At 49.7% G+C, this 21,402-nt stretch overlaps 1 protein-coding gene across 1 annotated transcript in view; it reads right to left on the bottom strand.

The window, feature by feature from the left end:
* PPP1R12B (protein phosphatase 1 regulatory subunit 12B) overlaps window positions 1-20,090 on the bottom strand; it is a 108,000-nt gene extending 87,910 nt beyond the window's left edge. The window contains 1 exon segment of the mRNA XM_019638030.1: window positions 19,646-20,090. Coding sequence (XP_019493575.1) covers window positions 19,646-19,921 — 276 coding nt within the window. The 5' untranslated portion in view covers window positions 19,922-20,090.
* Between the last annotated feature and the right edge of the window lie 1,312 nt (window positions 20,091-21,402).

The raw sequence follows: 21,402 nt of genomic DNA, 5'->3' as shown, positions 1-21,402 counted from the left end.
ACAGGACCAAACGCAGGTTCCCAGTGGGATTCCAGAGTGGGGATTCCTCCAAACAGCCCTCCTTTGGTGAGGAAGCACCAGGGGGTCATTCAAACAGAAGCAAAGTGTTTTTCACATGTATTTTCTGAATGGCTTCAAACAACATGGCAAAGTTGTCTGACTTGTGGACGTGAGGGCCCCTCAGCTGCCTATCTCACAGCAACACGGAGGACGCCAGAGGCCTCAGGCCACCACGGCCTGGAAGAAACAGGCAGCAGTGACATCTGCAAAGACCGCAAGGCTGTCCTAACAGCTGCAGGAGAACGGAGGGGAAGCAGGCGCGATGCAGGTGGCCATTAGCAAGGCTTAGGTGGCTCGCAAACAGCTGGGACAAAGTCAGGATCTAGAAACAAAGGAGGTGCCTTCCTTTGAAAATGTGTAATTTGTCTCCTCCTTAAGAAAAAAAAAAGTTAAAACCTGAGCCAGAAAAAATGATTTCTGTGAGAATATGAAGACAGTTGGACTGTTCACTGTGCTGACAGCTACACGAAGCGCTGGTGGTGCTGGGCACGAATCATAGTGGCCCCAAAGGCACCAGCGCTCACGGCAGTGCCCCCTCGTGCGCTCCAGCTAAAAAGCCAGTGCCACGTGAGGACGGCCTTGGTGGAACAGTAAAAATCATGAATCCTGTGGAATCCGATCTGTGGTTCGAAGGGCGCACGCAGCACCTTGGCTGCCCAGCGAAGCAAGCTGCTGTCGCTGAGAGAAGCCCCTGTGCCTGGGAGGTGGGCTGCCTTCTTTCATGCACGCTGCTTTTACTCAAAAGAACAACTGACAGGTAAATTACCATTATGAAGACGTGAATCAGACAAAGTGAGCCTGTCACTTCAAAGAAAAGAACTAGGATTTTTTGTCAAGGAGGAAATCTGACCGTTCACATGAAATGTGAATCCCAGGAAACACACCCACTTCTATGAGCGCGACAGTGTCCCAACTCACTTTTCTGACGAGACCAGTGGGATGTCACCCAAGTGTCACTTGCAGACATTGTACAGTGAAATGCATCAACATCTGGAACACCTGCACAAGTCAGTGAGCCTGTATTTTCCAAATAATGAAGTGCAGGCTGTCAGAAAACCACACACGGTTAAGGAATCATTCAAAGGACGAGTCAGACCACTGGCTTTTAATGTCACAGAGGAGAAGAGCCCACCGACACGGCTTCACATCCCACACGGCACCCAACAGTTAAGAAGCCCTTTCCCATGTGTGTGTCTAAGTGAGGCCAGAGCTCCTTCACGCACTTCTAGCAAAACAACGCATCACAACAGGTTGAACCCAGACATTAAAAAGATTTCTTAAAACGTAAAACAATGCCACTCTTCTCACTGTTTCTTTGTTTCTGTTAGAATACAGTTATTTCAATTAAATATGTGCTTTACATGAGCAGGTAATGGGTTACTGCTATTTTAAATGAATTTGTAAGTACGTATTTTTTAATTTCTCAGTAACATAGAATAACCCATATGGACGTCTCTCTGAGGTCCTGAACACATTGTTAGAGGGTACAGGAATCCCGAGATCACACAGTTTGCGAACCACTGTCAATCAAACATATGAAGGGGTATTTTATGGTGATAATGACCGACTGTTTCAACAGCACACAGTTACTGTGGAAAGATTCAAGTTAGAACTCTGCGGGCCTGTGTATCTGGGCCTTAAGTGGTGCAGATCTTACCAGAACCTACAGGGACTACCTTCAGAGACACGCGTCTGTCAGTCCTGCCTAGAAGCAGAGGGATGAATTAAAAAAGGTTGATTCGATTTAGATGAAAATTTGAGCAGGTATCACTGGTTACAAAAACTATCTGTGCTAATTCTTCCCAACCATTTGATATTCTTTTACAATTCCTGAGATTCGCTAAATGTATCAGAACAGGCCTGATCTGATGCGATACGCATATTTGTCCCACCTGACCTTGGGACCCGTTGTCATCATGGACCCTTTCCAACAGGCAGCTCCCCAAACTGCAGGTCTTGTACGCTCTTTTCTCAGGTTTATCAACCTCTACCAGCATTTCCCACTTACTCTCTACTCCTTTACCATGGAAAGCATTTCATAACTATGCTTCTCACTGAATTTCATGAGCCACACGTCTGCCGAAGGGTGAGATATAGCCAATTCACTGCAGAGTACCTGGCTAAGCACCATCACTGCAGGCTTTCAGGTGAAAGGATGTCGGGGTACTTCCAAACGGTGCTGAAGTGAAGGTGAAGAAAGCATTTCGGAGGTTAGGTGCATGCCCTGCCCAGGTAATAAGCGCCTGTGTCAAGGTGGTCAAATGAGTCGTCTTTTGCTGTGTTGAGAAGCTGGGCCAAATGCTCTTTGCCTGGTTGCAAAATTTCTTTGGCTCTGAAAAGGCAGTCTCAAAAATTAGCTGCAATGGCCACACCACCGCCAGGTGGACTTTTGGAAGCCAGTATCTTCAAGATCATTCTTTGCCCTTTGAAGCTGACAGCAGCCAAATTCCAGAGGGCCTACACTACGTCCCACGAGGCCAGGTACCGAAAGGAAGGAAACTTCTCTTTCCTCCTCATTCTCTCCCTTTCTTTCCTTAATCTCCATTACCCCATCACAACTTGAGTTCTCTTCCTTCTCGCTTTCATGACATTTTTGTCTGTGAACACCAAATCCTTGACACAGTATTTTTATAAGAATGACACTGTGATGCGTTTCAGAGAAGGACCATGACAAGCTGGCTCGATCTTTCAGATGGTCAGTCTCCAAAGAACCGACTCAGAAAACAGGGCTGGCCGACTGTTAAATGGTCCCACATCCACTCCGAGGCGGAGGGCAGGCAGGCCCCCTGGGTCTGCATCCCAGCTCTGCCAGCGGACACTCCCGAGTGAGCTGGAAGCCTGAGGACCACGGCCTTGGCTACAGCAAGGGGACTTCATGACTGAAGGGGATGTGTCGTGCGGTAGTGACTGGCACTGCTGTGGTCTTTAAGCCAACAGTTTAACAAATAGCCACTCCCCCGGAAAAAGCACAAACTGTACCTACTCCTCACCCATCACGAACTGCTCCCCCCCCCCCAGCATCTTATGGTGGGGGGAGGCAGTTGGTTAAAGACATCTTGGAACTAGCGAGATTTTGGAGCATGTTTGTTAAGTCTGACTTCAGGAAACTCCCTGTGGGTTCCTGAGCTCAGGAGCTGTGTGAATAAAATAGCGTGGTCACGGCTAAGCTGGGAGAGAGCCGTCCTCAGAGAGACCCCGCAGCAGAGCTGTAGGACACACTCTCACAGACTCTCCTGGAGGGACGGGTCTCCGTTCTTGTCTCCTTTTTGCATCCAGAGAAGGAATCTGACTAAAGCCACGGAGGAGAGATGGACAGTCCCTGGGGACCTTCTCAAGTGAGTGGCGACTAAATTTAGATGTCCTCCTGCTCACGCCTGTGCTGTGGACGCACCATCCAGAAACCGCGTCCAGGGCCGCGGACCCAACGCCAGGCTTCCACGAAGACCACACTGACTTTTCAGGCCCTGAACAGGCAAAGGGGGCTAAACGTTTCTGACGGTGCCCAGGACACCAGCATGACTGTCCTCCACGCAACCTGGCCCTGTGGCTCATGTCCATTGTGTCCCATCCTGCATCCCTGAAGACATACTGAATGGTACTAAAGGAACAACCTGTTCTAAGCTCCTTAAGACAAGGGGACAGCACTTCATTTTTGTTTAATTAATGATTAGTCCAGAGAGCCATTAGAAACATTGCCGGGTAGATAATTTGAGGCTTCCTGAAATGAGCGTGTCACCTTTCCCTAGCAACGACAGGCGATCTCCAAGGAAAACGCTGGATTTTACCAATGCCGCGGGGAAAGGGCACGAAGGGATAGTTGGCTACTGTACCTGACGCTGCTCGTTCTATAGCAAACGCACAAGTGGCTGATGCGTGATGCGTGCCAGAGTTAAATCTGGGACTGCAGAGTAGGCCTTACAAAACAAAACTGCCTCCGTTCCCAAAATAGCCCGCAACTGTCACCGCCACCAAGTGCCGCTGGCTCCGGGAGCTGACCTTGCTGTCAGGTTTCAGAATCCTGCTACCGCTACCTGCCTTGGCCCCAGAGCAACGCTCTTCCCCCAAAGCCCAGCTCCGGGTGCCAGGGCCGGTGACACCCCTATTCGTTTGGATGTTGCTTTGATTTCAACAGACCGTGCCGACACAAGTGCTGGGTGATGAGGACGCCTGGGATGTATCCTCTTTCCGTACCGTCCACTATTTTGCCCTGTATCCTCCCCAAATTTATATAATTCAATAATAACCTACACAAAACTTATAACCCAAATTTGTATAATCCCCTAAATTATATAATATCATATAAAATATGTTGAAAACCCTAAATGTTTGGAGGTAATAATAGCAAAGAGCATAATTTCTTTCCCGCAGACATTTATCAGCCAAACACCACACCCCTGAAGATCTATGAATTTGCTGGCTCACTGCCATCTGTCCCCTGGTGCAGCCCGAAAACCAAGTACAGCACTTGGCACAAACATTTGCTAATGAAATAATGGGTGCCCCAAAGCGCAGAAATCACATCTTCTGTACATTCAGGTTGATTCACAGTTATCTACCATAGATTCGCCCAGACTTCTTCCCAGGCCCCCAGACTGACCCCCGAGACCAGGCAGCACATCTGAGTACGGCCCTGGCCAGGCCACTGCTGCCTCCCACCTCTTTGTAGGTCTACACACCCCCTTCCCACTGCTACAGTGTGCTGCCGGTCCCCCAAAGTGTCCGTGTCCTGACCCCTAAAACCTATGCATGGGACCTTGCTTGGAAAGGGGTCTTTGCATATGTAACTAAGGATCTTGAGATGAGCTCATCCTGGGTCACCCAAGTGGCCCTAAGTCCAGTGACAAGTGTCCTTACAAGAGACAGCTAGTGGACTTGGAGCTGATAGGCCCTGGAAAAAGCACACTGTTCCCCAATAAAATTTAAAAAACAAACAAACAAACAATTGATCCAGCCCATGAGTCAATCCTTCAATTTCCTGTCTCTCCATTCCAGTCATGATCAGTATAACTACTTCCCGTCTCTCCATCCCATCACGATACAGAGTAACTACTTCCTGAGTAAGAATCATAGTAGCATTCAGTTCCAACACTGACAGGTGACACCAGCCTGTCAGCTGTGTGTGAAAGACTCACCCCTGGCCCAGATAATTTGGCTACCAGATGGTGAGAACTATATATCTGACCATGTACTCAGTGGTCAGGCAGGCTCTGGACCCAGATCTGTAGCCTTTCAGGAAAGAGAGCCAAGAGAGACAGCAGAAGTAAAGAATTTTCCATGGAGTGTCACACTGACTAAGATTTTTATTCTCAGTAAACTGGGAATCTTGCCCCTAAGACTATAAGCCTTTATGATGTGGGACCAGGGAACACCTACCTTCAGTTCATAGTAGTATCATATTGACTAAGGGTGGATAATATTTAGATTTCAAAAATATGGTCATTCTGGAGTCTAATAAAACCTCCTCTCGATGGCCCAAGCCCTCACCCTTCAAATGTTCTCCCACCTTCCCGCTTCCCACACACTTATCCACTTAAATGAAGACCAGTCCTCCAGGTATCGCCTTGGCAACATCTGTACTATATCAGGCGGTACCTTCTGGTCTAATGCTTGTCATCCAGCAGGTTAAAAACGTCAGGAAGAGGGGCGGCCGGTTAGCTCAGGCGGTTAGAGCGCAGGCTCATAACACCAAGGTTGCCGGTTCGATCCCCACATGGGTCGTGGAGCTGCACCCTCCACAACGAGACTGAAACGACGACTTGACTTGGAGCTGATGGGTCCTGGAAAAACACACTGTTCCCCAATAAAATTTTTAAAATAAAAGTCAGGAAGAGGAGGGAAGATGGCAGAAGGGCCCGGAAAAAAACAAGCTGCATCTTCTGAAAGCCCGCAGTTCCTCTTCAAACAGAAGCTCCATTGTTCCAAACTCCAAACTTCTACTTTGTTCCGTGTGGATGACTCTAATTGTGTGGAAGAGTAAATGCAGCCTAGTAATGGTGGTCAAAACCCCAGCGTGAGTTTCTTGGGTCAAAGAGTGCACACAACCGAGTTCCTAACACCTGCAGAGAAGTCAAGTCCCCGTTGCAGTCCCCTTCTTACACGTACGCGCTGAGGCATGCTAAGGGACGGACGGCTCAGGACAGACTTGATCAAAAGAGGTTGCTTGCAAAAAGTCTGCTGTAACAAAGCCGTAAAAGAAGGAAGAATGTGGTAGCGGCAACAAAAAGTGTGCAGACTTTTCCCTTTACGGTTGGAGAAACGAGACCCAGGGAAGTTAAGTGACTGATTTAAGGTCACATACTCAGTTGCTGAACCACCTACATGTTGTCTACCTGCCAATTCAGAGGCACCAAAGCAGACTTCAGGCCAGGCTCAAGATGCCACTTGGCTCAAGGAACATTTTTAATACCTGATGCTACCTTCCTAAAAATAATCTGCTTTGGCATCTATAGGGCACACGGATATCAGTCGAACTCTCCAATAATTCCATAGGAGGAAGGGGGCCAACTGGTGGGTCTGAGTCGGTCACTCCCGACTAGACCTGACGCAGAATGCAGAACACAGAAGGCATGAAAGTGCTATGGCCACCACTCCGCATCTCAGCCAGAGTCCGGGCCGGAAGCCTCTCTCAGGGCCTGGCTGCCTGGCTGACCCCAGCCCCCATGGCCCACTCCACTGTCAGGCAGGTGTGCAGGGCCAACTGCTGTCCACAGAGAGGACTTTCCTATTCCACTCAGGTCCCTCTGTGCCCATCAACAGGCCTTTCATAAGCCGCACGGGCAACACGCCACGGCTGTCCCCCGGGCCCCGCAGATGGGGGCAGGCGACTCTGGGACCTGAGCTGGATAAGGATTAAAATCCACAAGAAATTACGGGAAGATTAAATTCTCAGAAATGAGTGGCACAGATTTTATCCCTAAAAGGAGATATTCAACAAGAGGTTATTATCTTCCCAGCATATTTTCATCAAGGGTCCTGCCGAGCAAAACTGGGAAGACGCATTTGTCCTCGGCACTTGCTGGCATGTCTCCCGTGCAAGGTCCTACATGGCCGGAGATACTGAGAACGCCGCTGTGTAACCCATCCTGCACAGTGTGCTGGCCAAGAGCGCAGCTATGCAACAAGACTTCCTGGGGTCAAGTCCCAGGCCTGCTAATCAGTTCTGTGTTTCTGAAACAAGTTACCTCTGCGTTTCCTCATCTGTAGACGAGCTTACCAATCTCAGTATCCACTTCGTGGGGTCACAGATGAGTGAATGTGTGCAAAACACTCAGTGTGAGGCTTAGAGTTAAGCATCAGCTGCTGCCACCCGTGTTTAGTCTCTAAGAGTTAGCTGGAACCCTCCTTTCCACACAAGGGCAAACATTATACATTTAACATAACTCTATATAAGTTTCAACAAATGCCAACAGACCACAGTCAACTTCTGTTAATAAGAGCAGGAAGGAAATTAAAGGTAGGGTTAGGGGAGAGGGAAGACGTGGGCCCGGTGGGGAGAAAGAATCCCCTGGCTGGCACGGGGAACGCAGGGGCTGCGGCTGCAGAGGCCCAGCGAGGCTATTGTTAGCACAGGCAGAAAACCCGAGAAGGCAGACTTAAGTCCCGGATCTGACAGACTCACATTACCAAAGGACAGGTTAAGAAGTCATCTGAGTAGTATGTTCCTTGACTGTAAAGTGCTTTTCCACTGATTCATGTAACAAACATTTACTGAGGCGACACCATGCCCGACAAAGTCCTCCGGGGAGACGCATTGGACTTCACCATCTAGTGGTGGAGAGAGACATGGAAATGAAACTGCAACAGGAACCACACTCTGACAAAGAGAGATGAACGCGCAGTGTGACAGTTCAGAGTGAGAAGTCGCCAACTGCCTCGGGTGCCAAGGGACACTTCCCAGAATGGTTCTAAAGGATGAGGAGGGGACAGGAGCAAAGGGAACAGCACATACAAAGGTCTGGAAGAGAAAATAAAAAGGCAGTTTTTTGGGATGGGGAGCAGTTTGGCACATTTGTACTCGGATGGGGTGGGACATACATGGAAACCTGAAGAGCACTTTGTGTGGCGTCCTGAGGAGTTTGAACTTGACCCCACAGGCTAACGGGACGTGGAAGGCCGAGAGGCTGGCAGGCCACACAGGTCCCTGTCCCCACGATGAACCTTGACCCCAAAGGCAGCAGGGAGCCAATGAGCTTTTAAAGCAAGGAGTGATGCTAGGGAACTGTATCTTAGAGTGATAACTGCGGTGGGAAAACGAAGACCGAGCTGCTGGCAGAAGCTCGTGGCAGAGACACGACCTAGGACCACAATCGAGATGGAGGACAAAGTTTCGAAGAAAGGCTCTGGCAGTGGGCACAGCGCAGCCGGAGGGAGTTGGGAAGGGTCCTGAGGTAGAAGGGGCGGGAGGCTGATTAGAATGCCAAAGGTGAAAAGGATGACAGACATTTTTCAGAGCTTTGGGCCCTGCGGGGACTGTGACACCACTCAGCCCGAACGGGCAATGTCCAGAAGTCTTAGACTCTGTTTGACCCCCATTTCGTGCTAATTTCTCTTAAAGCCCAAGTGACTCGCAGCCAGGAACTAACTCCACCTGAGCAGCAGGCTAGCGGTGTGCTTCTGTCCTGTCCATACTCAACAACCCTAAAGCCAGCCCAGGGAAATCGGTGCCAAGCAGCCCAGCCTGGCAGCCGTCCCCTGCCCCCGACAAGCCCTGGTTGGGCAGTGCCACGAGTGCGGTGGAGTGGCCCTGGAACAGCACGCTGCACACAGCCCACAGGATGGGGAGCTGAGCTTATGGTAGGCGGTCTCGGCTACAGCTGAGCTCTCTGTAGAGTCACATGGTACTGATAACAACTCAAGAGCACACCTCCAATTTTTTCTCTAAAATTGAAATCTTTGGGGTGGAAAAAGAGTTGGTAAATTGAAAGCATTGTGTTTGGCCCATGTGGCATTTTAAGAATAAAGTCTTTTCACAATGGAATCTTCCTGGCAGCACTGGGGCCAGACTCCCGCAAAGGGACAGCCGGTTAGAGCAGGGCGAGGACAGCATAGCATCCCCACACCCCGCGCCGGCCACTCTCCGCTGCCACGCGCAGCTGCTTCATCAACTCGTGTTTCCATCCACCCCCTTTAGGCGTTTCCCCCAAGTATCATATATCGAAAATGCCCCCCCACACAGAGCGGGAGGGACTCGGCGAGTCCCCACGTGCCCACGTGCCCCGCAGCCCACCATGAACACAGTGCCATGCTCGCTTCGCCACCCGTCTGTCCCTTCCCCGTTCATCCCGTTTCCGACACTCATGGTAACTCCCCCGACACATCACCGTGCATGTCACTGGCTAGGGGTCGATTCTTGCTGACAGCACTGCCTTTCCTCTGAAGTCACAGCTCTGTGCAGTGAAAAGCACCCGCCGTACACGCACATCTACGGATCCTGACAGCGGGCAGCGTGTGAGCTGCAGCCTGGGCCTGCCCGGGACAGCAAGGTCTTTGGCGTCGCTCTGCCCCAGAGGTCAGGGCCGAGGGCATGCTGGCTGTGAGCAGAAACATAGCCGCCCTCTCTGAAGGCAGCATCTTATTACCGCTGGGCCCTCTGACCAAATCCGGGTACAATCAATTTTGCTGATACTATAAATTCACTCTTGGGGCTGAAAGAGAAGGTGCTAGTGGTTAGGACTTCAGAAATCGAACTAACTTGTCTTTCCCTGGAAGCATCAAGCTCAATAATTGAAGAAACGCGGCCTATAGTTCAGCCTTCAGACTGCTACGTCTCAGGGGCCGGGAAGTGGCAATAACAGCAACACGAAGTGACAAATGACAAATGTAGTGCATCAGGCCCACTCTCCCTGACTGGCCGAGTACCAAGGTCACAAGGAAGCTTTCTGTCCTTTACTTGCTCAGAGGAGACACTCCCGAGCCCAGGAAAAGATCGGGAATAGCAAAAAGGTAGAAACCTCATGTTCCAAAAGTAGAATGATGGACAAGTGAAAACCTGGGGAAAAATTCAAAATTTACTGTGAGGGCAAGGGTTTTCCTGTAGCTGAACATCACAATGGTCCTTTATGGAAATTAAACGAGCAATGCCCGTGTCCTCTGCTGGCAAGTACTGCTTCTGTGTGGTGAAGCCCAAGGCCTCCATGGCAGCTCGCTGGCTGTGCTCAGACCTAGGAGGATCCCACAGGGCAGCAGGGCTCGGACCCCATGGCAGGCGTGCAGCGCTGAAGGGGAGTGCGTTCCCCGGCTCCTCCAACCGTCTCTGTTCCAGAGCGGCCTTGAGGCCAAGCCCAGCTCTCCCTGCAGGACAGAACAGGGGCCACGGAAGATACTGCACAGGCGGAAGAGTGGCCCTGGCGCCACAGCCAGGTCTTTCCACAGTTTCACTTCCCGGCTGGGAGACAGAAAGTATCACAGTTACCCTTCCTTTTATTTCTGGGTTGATTTGAGGACATCTGGGATAACAAATGTGAAAATAGATTCTTTAAAAGATAAATATTAGCACGTGTTCTGTGTCATTTTATAAAACAATATTCTGTGCGACAGTCCAGGGTGCTGAGTCAGAGCAAAAGTGGGCCCACTTCCTCTGTACCGAGCCCGAGGAAGGATTTCAGGGTCTGCAGGTGAGGCAGCCCCTCATAAACACTCCACTCTGCCGCTGGGTGTGAAAGCAGCCAGACAGCACTCAACCAGCACGTGGAGCTGGGCTCCCTACACCGTCATGGACGCGGAGATCTGAATTCCGTGTGTTTCACATGTCACAGAGTGTTCTTCTTCTGTTGCTTTTCAGCGAATAAAAAGGCAGAAGCACCAGGCAGTGGGTGGGTGTGCGCTGAGGGCTGCTGTTTGCGGACCTCCTTGGAGCACCGTGGGGAGCCCGAGTTCAGACGTGAGCTGTGACATTTACGGCTGTAAGACCCTGGGCAAGTGACGGGCTTCCCTCTGACTCGGTGACCTCACTGCACATGGGAGTGACAGTCACATTTTCTCATGGTGTTGTAATGAGGACCACACGACTTAACATGTGCACGGTCCTAACTGCTCCTGTGTGCTGCTAAGAGCTGCTGCACACTCGTCTCTAACAGTTCTGCAGACGTGCCGCACTGTCACGTGCCGCGTCCTCTGCCCGGAATGGCCTCCCTGCTTGGAGCTTCCAGGTGCTCTCAAAGGCTTCATCCAAATGTCACCTCCTCTGTGAAGCCTGGCCTGACTGTCCTTCCCATCCCAGCAGTTGGCCACTACTGCCTGTGTCTCCAAGCGCCTATAAAAGCTTATTACAATTCACAGTGGTTATCTTTGACTGCCAACTTGCAGCCAGACTGAACTCTGCAGACACGATGACTTCCTAATAGTACCAAGGGCGCGCAGTGCTTCCCACACACAGAAAGCACCGTATCAGTGGTGTCATTAACCTGATACCCCGAGTGTAACTAGGATAGGAATCTCCTGCTTATATGACAAACACGTGGCCATGCCTACCTGTGAAGACGCCGTGTAAGGCCCGTGCTCAGGGCACTCAGTCATGCTGACCTGCATCACAGGCACGTCGGGGCCCCTGAGCTTGACCCAGTGCTGCTGGCTGGTAGCAGACACCTCAGCGTAGTGCACACAGATAATCACGATCCTAGCTTCTGTAACCCATCTCCCACCTCAATGTACACAAACTAATCTGTGTTTGGGGTGAGGGAAAGGCGACTAAACAATGAAACCTGAAATGTCCACCGACATAAATTGTATGCAGCGAAAGGCAGGGAGTGCACAGAACGGGACCCTTTTCTGGTCCTGCGCTTAACTCTTATGGAAACAGTCAGTGACCAAAAGGCTTCGTCAAGGCCACTGAGGGAGGTGTGTTCTCTCAGCTGGTCAGGCTCTTCACTAAGACGTCCCGAGGCACCACCGGCCGCACTCAGTCCACAGAGTGCCCGCCCCTCTGCCCAGGCCTCTGCCCCGTGAGCTGCGATGCTGTGCCAGACACCACGCTCCCTGACAGACACCAGGCTCCCTCTGCCTGGTACCGCTGGGCTGACCAGTACGCCTGGCACACTGTCTCGTAAAAATCAAAGTGGTTTTGGAAGAACAGGTTAGAGGGGAAAGAGACATTAAAGTAACTAGAGAGTGACCACTCCCTGGAAGGCAACTCGTGATCGAAATCAGTCATGTACTCTGAGAGCTTTGAAGGGAGCCCAGTGCAGAGTCAGATCACAGCCCAGCAGGTGACACCACCGTGACACAACACCAAGGGGGAGCATCCCATTTTCTCAGTTAACGTCACATTTCTAAGATCCCAGCTGGTTGCTGTGAAAATGATATCATAACTGGTTTGTCCTTGGGTTTCTCTGTTTGCTTTTTGGGGTGTGTGTGTGTGTGTGTGTGTGTGTGTGTGTGTGTGTGTAACACACTAGGTGGGAATTATCAGACTCTCCAGAGATCTCTTTCCCTCTTTTCGGCCATGAGATCATACACTATGAAAATCCGCCAAATTTAAGGAAGAGAAAATTCAACATATAGAAGACATTTCTGTTAGGACTATGCTGCATTCTTGTCATTGCTATTACTATTATTATTATCATTATCATCATATTATTTTCTTCAGTGCCTCAAAATGGCTTCATATATAGCATTTAAACATTGCTGAATTTGGATACTCTCACGATAGCTAATTAATAACAGTAATTCTAAACTCATCATATCAATAACTTTCTTACTTTAATAATATATTACTGTAATAAAGTTAATCAACAGGAAGGGTCTTATTGTATTTAGAGCCAGATTATTTTCAATTCAATAATAAAATATAAGTAATAATCTCATTCTTTCTTCCAAAATACTCAAATTTAAATGTATTCCCATGGGTCTTCTCCAGAAGCCGCTAGGGAAGGGAAAGGTGGGTGCGGAACGACAATAATGGTGGAGGCCCACCTGGAGCTGGGCGTGCGGACAGAAGGTGGGAAGGGAAGAGTGAAGGAAGGCACAGCACCGAGCTGGAGAGAATGCCGCACTTCAGACACGTGGGAAAGGGCGAGCAAGCAAGGAGGCTGCGACCGAGAAGAAGGAAAGCCATTTGTCACGATGTCCTGGGATACGAGGGTGTCAGGAAGTCAGTGTGTTGACGATGCTGTGAGTCAAGTAAGATGAAGAACGGAAATGTCAGAATCGCAACTTGAGGGGACCTTGGGGAGCGGCGGCTCGACGCAGCCAAGGCACAGGCGAGGCAGGAACGCAATGGGCTCTTGCCAACGACGCTGCCTGAACGGGGTACAAGCTTTTACGAGCACGTAGGTTAGGCTGTATGCCCCGGAGCAAGACTGCGGGGTCACGTGGTAAGTCTGAGTTTAACGTTTTGAGGACCCACCAGACCGTCTCCCAAGTGGCTGCACCGTTTTACAGTCCCACCGGCAGTGTCTGGGGCTCCGCTTTTCCACATCCTCTCCAGCATTTGTTATTGTCCATCTTTTGTATTAAAACCATCCAAGTGGGTGTGAAGTAGTATCTCTTTGTGGTTTTGATTTACACATTAACATGTTTTACTAGCAAAACAAAACAAGCAAACAAACATCATCCTGCGAACAACTCATGTGCCCCCCAACAGGAGACCATTATTTTTAGGATAATCATCCACTGGGCTACCATATGACATTGTGATGATGAATAAATTAGTATCACATGCATCAATGTGAAAATGAATGAACCAGTGCTCTGTGTAGCAACACAGATAAATCCTACAAACGTTACATTTTTAAAAGCACACAGCAAAAGGATGTGTAGACTATGATGCCATTTATGTAACACTAAAAACATGTAAAACGATATCACAAATTGTTTAGGGACACATTCATGTGAGGTAAAAATACAAAGACATTCCCACTACTTTGCTAATAGGCTATTTGTTAAGCCTGGCTACACTGGGATTTGTGACTTTCAAAGACAACATCATAGATACATGAGACCTGAGCCTGCAAGTTTTAGAACAGAGCATGACTCAAATATGAAGAACTCAAAAGGAATATTCATAAGCATTTCTCTGGAGAAGTAAGAGGCCTTAGAAGGGATGCACTCAAGTTCAGAGAAATAATCTATCAGAACAGACAGAAAGCCTTGGAATCAATCAGGAACCGACGCAGAGACAAGGCCTCCATTGGCACTGTGTAGAGAAGGGGGGACAAAGCCCGGGGACAGCGCAGGTGACAGCCGAAACCCCCGGGGCCTGTGCCGGGAGGAGGCATGTATCCACTCTCTAAAGTGGACAGAAACAAGTGCCACAATCCTAAATTTTTTGTTTTTGTTTTTATTAGTTTCAGGTGTACAAAATAATGCAATAGTTATCCTTTTCACCCCTCACAAAGTGACAGCCCCCCCTTCCCCCTGGATATCATTATGGTCACAGAAACAGCTTGAAACAGTTTCCTTTTTTCACAGGTCTATTCACACCATCTGATAAACCTCTCCATGGGGCAACAGCAGCTCCAGGCTGGAAACCCCAGGTAAATAATGAAACTACTTGGCCTCCCAGAGTCTTGCCCGGCCACAGCATGACCAGCTGAGAAGGACTTGACAGGCCTCCTGGGAACGCCAACGATCAGTGTCTCCCAATCTTGACTGTTGGGTGGGTGAGCAGAATTTACAATAATTAAATGTATGCATGTAGACGCCGAGTTGGAGTTCTGGGCTAGTTTCCCAATGTTGAAAATGTAGCGTCTTTCATTTTATCAGTTACAAGTAGGACCCGAGAAAGCCACAGTTTAGTCAATAAATCATTGCTGGCAGCCATTGGCCAAACTGAACCTCGTAAAATTGACTTAAGATGGGGCTACCAGGTGCGAAACAGGAATTCTCTGGAGGCACCAGCAGAATTTCATTAAAAGCAGAAATCATAGGGCAGACATGGGACTCCTCGCCCTTGTCCAACAACAAGTAATCATAAAAATGTAACAGCCAATCAAGATTTCCAAAACTGCATTAGAATATGATTCCAACAGATTGTCATAGTATTACAGTATTTAACTATACTAAATACAAAATCCTTTCTAAATTCTTAGATAAACCCATCCCACAACTACAGTGTAGTTCAATGTTGTATTAGAAACCTCAAACAGGTCAATTTTCAATATTGAGAGCTAAGGCTTCAGTTTTCCAGTTAAATGGACTCATGAAACAAATATAAACTCTGCATACCTGATAAAACTTCAAGCCCCTAAAATTTACTTATACTGGTTACAATCTAAAATCTAAGATTTATGAAACAATTTTTTAAAATTACACTTCAAAAGCAGGAAATAAACCCAACAACAACAAAGTCAACAAATTAAGGCATGCTTCAATGAGCAGTCCAAATGAGGTGAAATTCTTTGCACTACATGAAATTCTGGGTCAAGATCTTTAATCTGTTATCTATTATTACTATGTTAAACCACCAATGATCTATTAAAGATCCCAAACTTCCATCTTTCACCATCTTTAGGTAGAAAGGTATAAAATATGATCATTTTCATTCATACGCATAGATGAAAATAGTCACAAATACTGATGAATATAATCCTCCCCCTCCAACCTCCAGGAGCCAGAATGCTAGAATAGAAAGTCACTATGTAGCCAATTTCCTATAATAAATGAAAATAGGAACCAGCTATTCTGGAATGTATTCCCAAAATTCTATTTCGGTTCTAAAATGTATCAACTGCTAAGCAACAATTAACAAGAAGCACAGAGTCATGCTAAGTAGGCTTTCAATAAATATGAAAGAATAAATGGCAGAAGAAACTTGAAGGTACTAACCTCCCCGTCACTGCTCCCCTAAAGCTGCCTTCCAGTGACAACACTAAAGAGTGAGAAACGGCCAAACCAGAACGGGGAAATAAAATAACCTGAATTAGCTAATCAGCCCTTCAGTGATAGGAAGATAACCTTCCAGTCTCTAAGGTTGGGTTTAATATCCTAAAACATTCTAAACTCATCAATAATGAAGCCACTTGAACCAGCCAGAAACCAGCTTTGTAGGAGTCTTCTTGTGTACTTTGGGCCCTAATTTACAGTTACAATCATATTGATCATAGATCTATTTTTTTTTTGTTCCAAAAGTCAACAGAAAGACTAACTTAAATCACCCTTAACAGGAAAAAAAACCTCATATAATCTCCCCTCAAGTCCTCAAAACATGTTGTTAGTACTGACACTGCTCTCTCTAAGGCTGTACACGCCCAGCATGGTCTGACGCATCACAGGAGCCAACCTGAAGCGGACACTACAAAATAATCGGATGACGATTCTGGACCCGCAGCGGTGAAGCCTCAGGAGTTTCATCCCACACTGCCTTGGGTCCTGACAGTAGGCGGGCTTCACAGAACTGTAACAGGAAGGAGTGGTGAACTGGGAATATAGAGAAAGGGTTAAGAACACAACTTCGAGTTTACCAGTCAAGTGGGCACACAGACGTGCTGTCTTGTGCCGACCTGATCACATTGTCTTAGTTGTGGCCGGCCTTACTCGGCACGAATATGAACTGCTTCCTCCTTGCCTCATCTGCGCCTCTCTCCACCCCCTTCCACAGAAAGATCATTTTAATCTCCCTGAGGATTGAGGCAGCTCTAGGATGACAGAGTCTACCAGGAGTTGAATTCCAGCCGGGGTGACCCTGAAGTCCAAACTTGGACTCTGAGGCCATTCTAAAACCAACCTGAGTGTTGCAGTCAAGCAGAGAACCCTCCTCGTCTCCGAGGTTTTCCTCCAAACGAAGGCTGATCACACTGACGTGGAGAAAAGACCTGTGTGGACAACCTTAGTACCCTCCACCACACCTAGCACAGGTATAAGTGTCAATACCATATATTCTAAAGGAATAAGCCAGTATTCATTTCAACAAATCCCAGAAAAATCTCCTTTCCGAAAACAAGCACTTGCCCCTCACAGCAGTCCAATAATTTGGGAGATACAGTTTTAAGAGCCTGTATCTAGCCCTAAAGCACAAGAGATCATAATGCTAAAGACACCAGGACAGGCGCTAATAATCAACTTTGCAAAATAAATAAATAAAAATCAAAGAAATGTTCAGAAGTTCACCCACCCAGAAGTGTTGGGCCACGCTTCGTGCCCTATAAAATATATACATAAATGAAGGGGGGATTCCTCTGTGAGCAAGCAAGTGGTTTCAAGGGTTACATATTCAGATTAATTCCATTTTCACTGAAGACCCCACTACACTAAGGACATACACACTAAATCTTAATTTATTCACCCAAGTTTAGTCTGTATCAATGTCCAAGGCTTCCATCAGAGTAGGTCTAACCTTTGAGATACTTCTTATCCCCAGTCTATTTCCAGTATTATTAATAGGCCCCCTGGAGCTTGTTATCTTTGATTCAAGCACCTCGTGGCCAAAGCAAAGGCTGCCAAGAAAGAAAGGTCTCCAAGTCAAAAGCAGCATCAAAGCACCACAACCTGAAGTGCGAATCTCCTATTGTGACCTTGTCGGGGGCAGGAGGAAATCATCCCCGATACCATCTGGGGGTTTCTCCCAACGAGACAAGATGATAACCCACATGGTCTAGAGGCTGTGGCCGAAAGAACAAAGAAAGGAAGCAATTATGCTTACGATTCATATCATGCTTGTATAACAGATGGATATTTTCATTAAGTAACTCAGGTAATGGTGCCACTCTCAATTCCGCAGGACAGTCAGTCATAAAGTAGGTTGTCCAGCTACTGGCGGCTCCAATTTCATTTTGAACATAATCTTTTATGTACCTAAGAGTTCTTCAGGCCGTGGAGAAACACTGTAACTGCGGAAACTGAGTCTGGGCGAATTCCTGAGCCAATAAGGGACCCGTGTCATGATTCAAAGAGATGGTTTCTCAAGACAAGGTTTGTTTGACCTCAGGTCTTCCAGTAGCTTCATCTTTAGCTGAGTTTGTCTCATACTGAGTACACCTATTCAAGTCAATTCATTGTCAGCCCCGTAAATAGGGAGGAACTTCCTATACAGTCGTTCCTCAGTATCCGCAGGGGATGGGTTCCAGGCCACCCCGGAATCCCCAAATCTGAGATGCTCAAGTCCCTTTGTCAGCTCTCAGAACCCACAGATGCGGAGCGCCAACTGTATTATGTCTGCAAGTGTTCTTAAAAATTCCATAGCTGTCATCTCCTTCCACTCCTGTTTCAAGAGATTACTGAATGTGAAGAGTATATTAACTACTGCATCTCACAACCTGGGGTGGGAGCGGAGGGAGAAGGAAAGACACCAAGGGGGTCACTCTCAGGAGAAGGGTCAGAAAAGTGGTGACCTGGTACCGGAAGGAGAGTGTCCTCCAAGTCAGAGCTTTTCTCAGAGCGAAGCGGAAATGTGTACGGTCAGGATGGGACTCAGCTGGCAGCGTCACCGTAAACGAAAAGGGCTCCTAAGTTTCACTAAGAAAACTGCTTGGGTGGAACGGGGATTCACTGAAGGAACACATGGTCGACAGAGCTGGCCTGGACTTCTCAGTCCTTCCTGAGCGCATGAAACGGTCCCTTCCAGAACCCAGCTCTCAGCCTCCTTAACGTCCCGGATACACTGGAAAAATAACATCCACCTTCTCAGAGTTCAGAGATTTAAAACAAGGAACGTGGGCCTCCCAGCGTCCACCTTATTTATAGCCAGCTCTTCATCGGGTGGGATGTAAAGCTCTAGAATTTACATCTGAAAAGTCCACGCCTGATTTCCTCCTTTCAGAGCTCGCCCAGGTAGCGGTTCTGAGTCTCAGATTCCTCCCCCGGGAAGAGCGACACTACCCGACGCATCTATTTCCCGGGGTCCCTGCAGAGATTCCCACGGGGAGGGGCCTGAGAAATAAGTTCAAGCAGCAAAAAGCCAGACAAGCGTCGGCGGCGGCTTCAGGGCACCGCTACGAGGCGAGAAGCAGCGCACGGGACGGGGCCGAGAGGCGGGGACACGCGGGGAGGAGAAGTCACAGCTGCTGGCCGGGGCGCCGAGCCCAGCGCCGCGACGCGGAACCGAACTGTTCGGTAGAAGGGGGTTCTCGCACCCACACACGCGCTTTGCGGGGGCAGCGGAGGAAGGAAAGCGGGATGAAGAGTGGGGGTCCAGCGCTCAGTCACCACATACCTACGGAGCCCCGCGGGGGGGGCCGCGGGCAGTCGGACACACAGACACCGTCGCACAGGGAGACACGCGAAGGCGTCGCCACGCGTGGGCCGGGCCGGGCCGTGCTGCTCAGGGCCCGGGAAAAAAGATCAGACGAGCGGAGGAGGCCCCGCGGGGCGGCTCCCACGCGAGGCCGCAGGGGGGGGCGCGCTGAGCGGGGGACCCCCGGGCCGGGGTCGGGGCGTCCCGGGCGCGAGGCCTCCGCTCTCTGCGACCCGGCCCGACGCGAGCGGCGGTGTCCGCAGCCCGGCGCCCCCTCCCGGCTTTGGGGTTCGCTCCTTCCGCGACAGGCTTCGGCAGCGGGGCCGCGCGCGCGGGAAACGGGGTCCGCGAAAGGGCGCCGGGCCGACGGCGGCCCCCGCGCGCAGCCGCGAAGGCACGCGGACGGCTCCGGGGCCCGGTCCCCAGTAACCATGACAACCCAGGGCGCGGCGGGGCGCCCCGCGCGTCGCGCGCACCCACCTGGTGCAGGGCTGTCAGGCCGTCCACGTTGGCCGTGTCGACGTCGGCTCCCCGGGCCAGGAGCCGCCTCACCTCGTCCGTGTCCCCGCTCGAGCAGGCGGCCAGGAAGACCGCGCCGTCCTCGAAGCGGACCCGGGGGCCCCCGCGGCGGGTGCGCGGCTGCCGCTCGGCGGGCTCCTGCTCGGTCTGCGAGCGCCGCCAGCGCCGCAGCTGCTCCGCCCGCCGCGCGCGCGCCGACTCGGCCCGCTTCCCGCCCAGGTGCTCCAGCTCGGCCATCGCTCGGGCTCGGCCGCCGCGGCCGCGCTCCGGCTGCTAGGTCGCTGCTGCTCGCGCCGCCGCCGCCGCCTCCCCCGGAGCGCGTCAGCCGGGGGCAGAAGGCGGAGACGCCCGCGCCGCCATCTTTACTCCTCCGCCGCCAGCGCCGCCCGCGCGGCCCCTCGGCCTCAGCGCGCAGGCGCGGCGCGCCCCGGGGCCTCACGGGACTTGTAGTCGGAGACCCGCCTCAGGGGCACCCCGCGGCCTGCTGGGAACCACAAATCCCTGGATGCATCAGGAAAGGGGCGAGCGCCGCAGCTCCCTCCTTGGCCGCGGGACCCGGCGGCGGGGTCACCTTTGCCCTAGAGCTGGAACAGGCTCCCGGACCCGCGGCAGCTCTTTGGGCATTTTGGGAGTCGTAGTTTGTGCTTGCTGTGACTCTCAACTAATCTTGGCCCCTTAATGATCACATCAGTCCTTGTGTGAAGCGGAAAAGAGAGTCATTGTCCCTATTTTCTATTGGGGGAAAACGAGGCATCAAGTACCTGGCTCTCCATCTAGAGTTTATTAACATTATAACATATAATGCCTTAACATGTAATCACCGTGTCAATGTGCGCGGAGAGAAGGAGCATTCGTACACACACAGTAGGTATTCTTAAATACTTTATAAATACTAATGAAGTCTTATAGCACCTTTGCAAACTGTGAATAACAATGTGTATAAAAGGTGTAATAACATATACTTTATATAACCTTGTTTTCCTTACTATGTGCATTAATTTGCAGTCACACAATATAACTTTTGTACATTTAAACGTATAAAGTGAGCTGGCTATGATGTGCATATATTCTCGTATAAAGTGAAGAAACTTTTATTAAATAATTTCCCACATACGCACTTTAAAAAGTAAATTACAGCATTAGAATACTGTTTTTAAAAGCAATGAGACCTGTGCCCAGCTTATGCAAGTCCCTGAGCCTGGCCCTTATTCCCACCAGCTAACATACCTCCCTCTGGTGGACAAATGGAAACTGTACATTCAGCCCAAGGAGGTTTTTTTTTTTCTGTTTTCTTTTATCCAATCCTTTCCGTTTGGTTGCCAAAACGACAGGTATTTGCTCGTTTTGTCATACCATCTCTCCTTTCCACCAGACTCAGTGGAGTTTCTGCTTTTTCCAAGAGACCTTTCTAAGACGCGTTTCAAAGAGAGCCACCCAAGGAGGAAATCAGTTTCAGTTCTGAAGACAGGCCTGTAACTGAGATACAATTACAGCTGGGGTGGGAAGAAAAGAAGACATCGAAGGGTTAAACCAGAAAATGTCAGTAATAAAATAAGCAGCCAGGTCCAGAGTCATGACCCAAACACTGCACTGCAACGAGCAAACGCTAACAATAAATGCAGAACGCCAACAGCCACCCGGGAGGCAGATGGGCAACCGGACTCCGCATGCTTGTCATGCACAAGCTGCTGTCGTCGGTTCATTCCGACGACCAGTGT

This window comes from Hipposideros armiger, unplaced genomic scaffold (assembly GCF_001890085.2).
Source record: "Hipposideros armiger isolate ML-2016 unplaced genomic scaffold, ASM189008v1 scaffold_37, whole genome shotgun sequence".
NCBI classification, from domain to species: Eukaryota; Metazoa; Chordata; class Mammalia; order Chiroptera; family Hipposideridae; genus Hipposideros; species Hipposideros armiger.
Note: the sequence above shows the minus strand (reverse complement) of the source record. Positions and strands in the feature narration are given on the sequence as shown.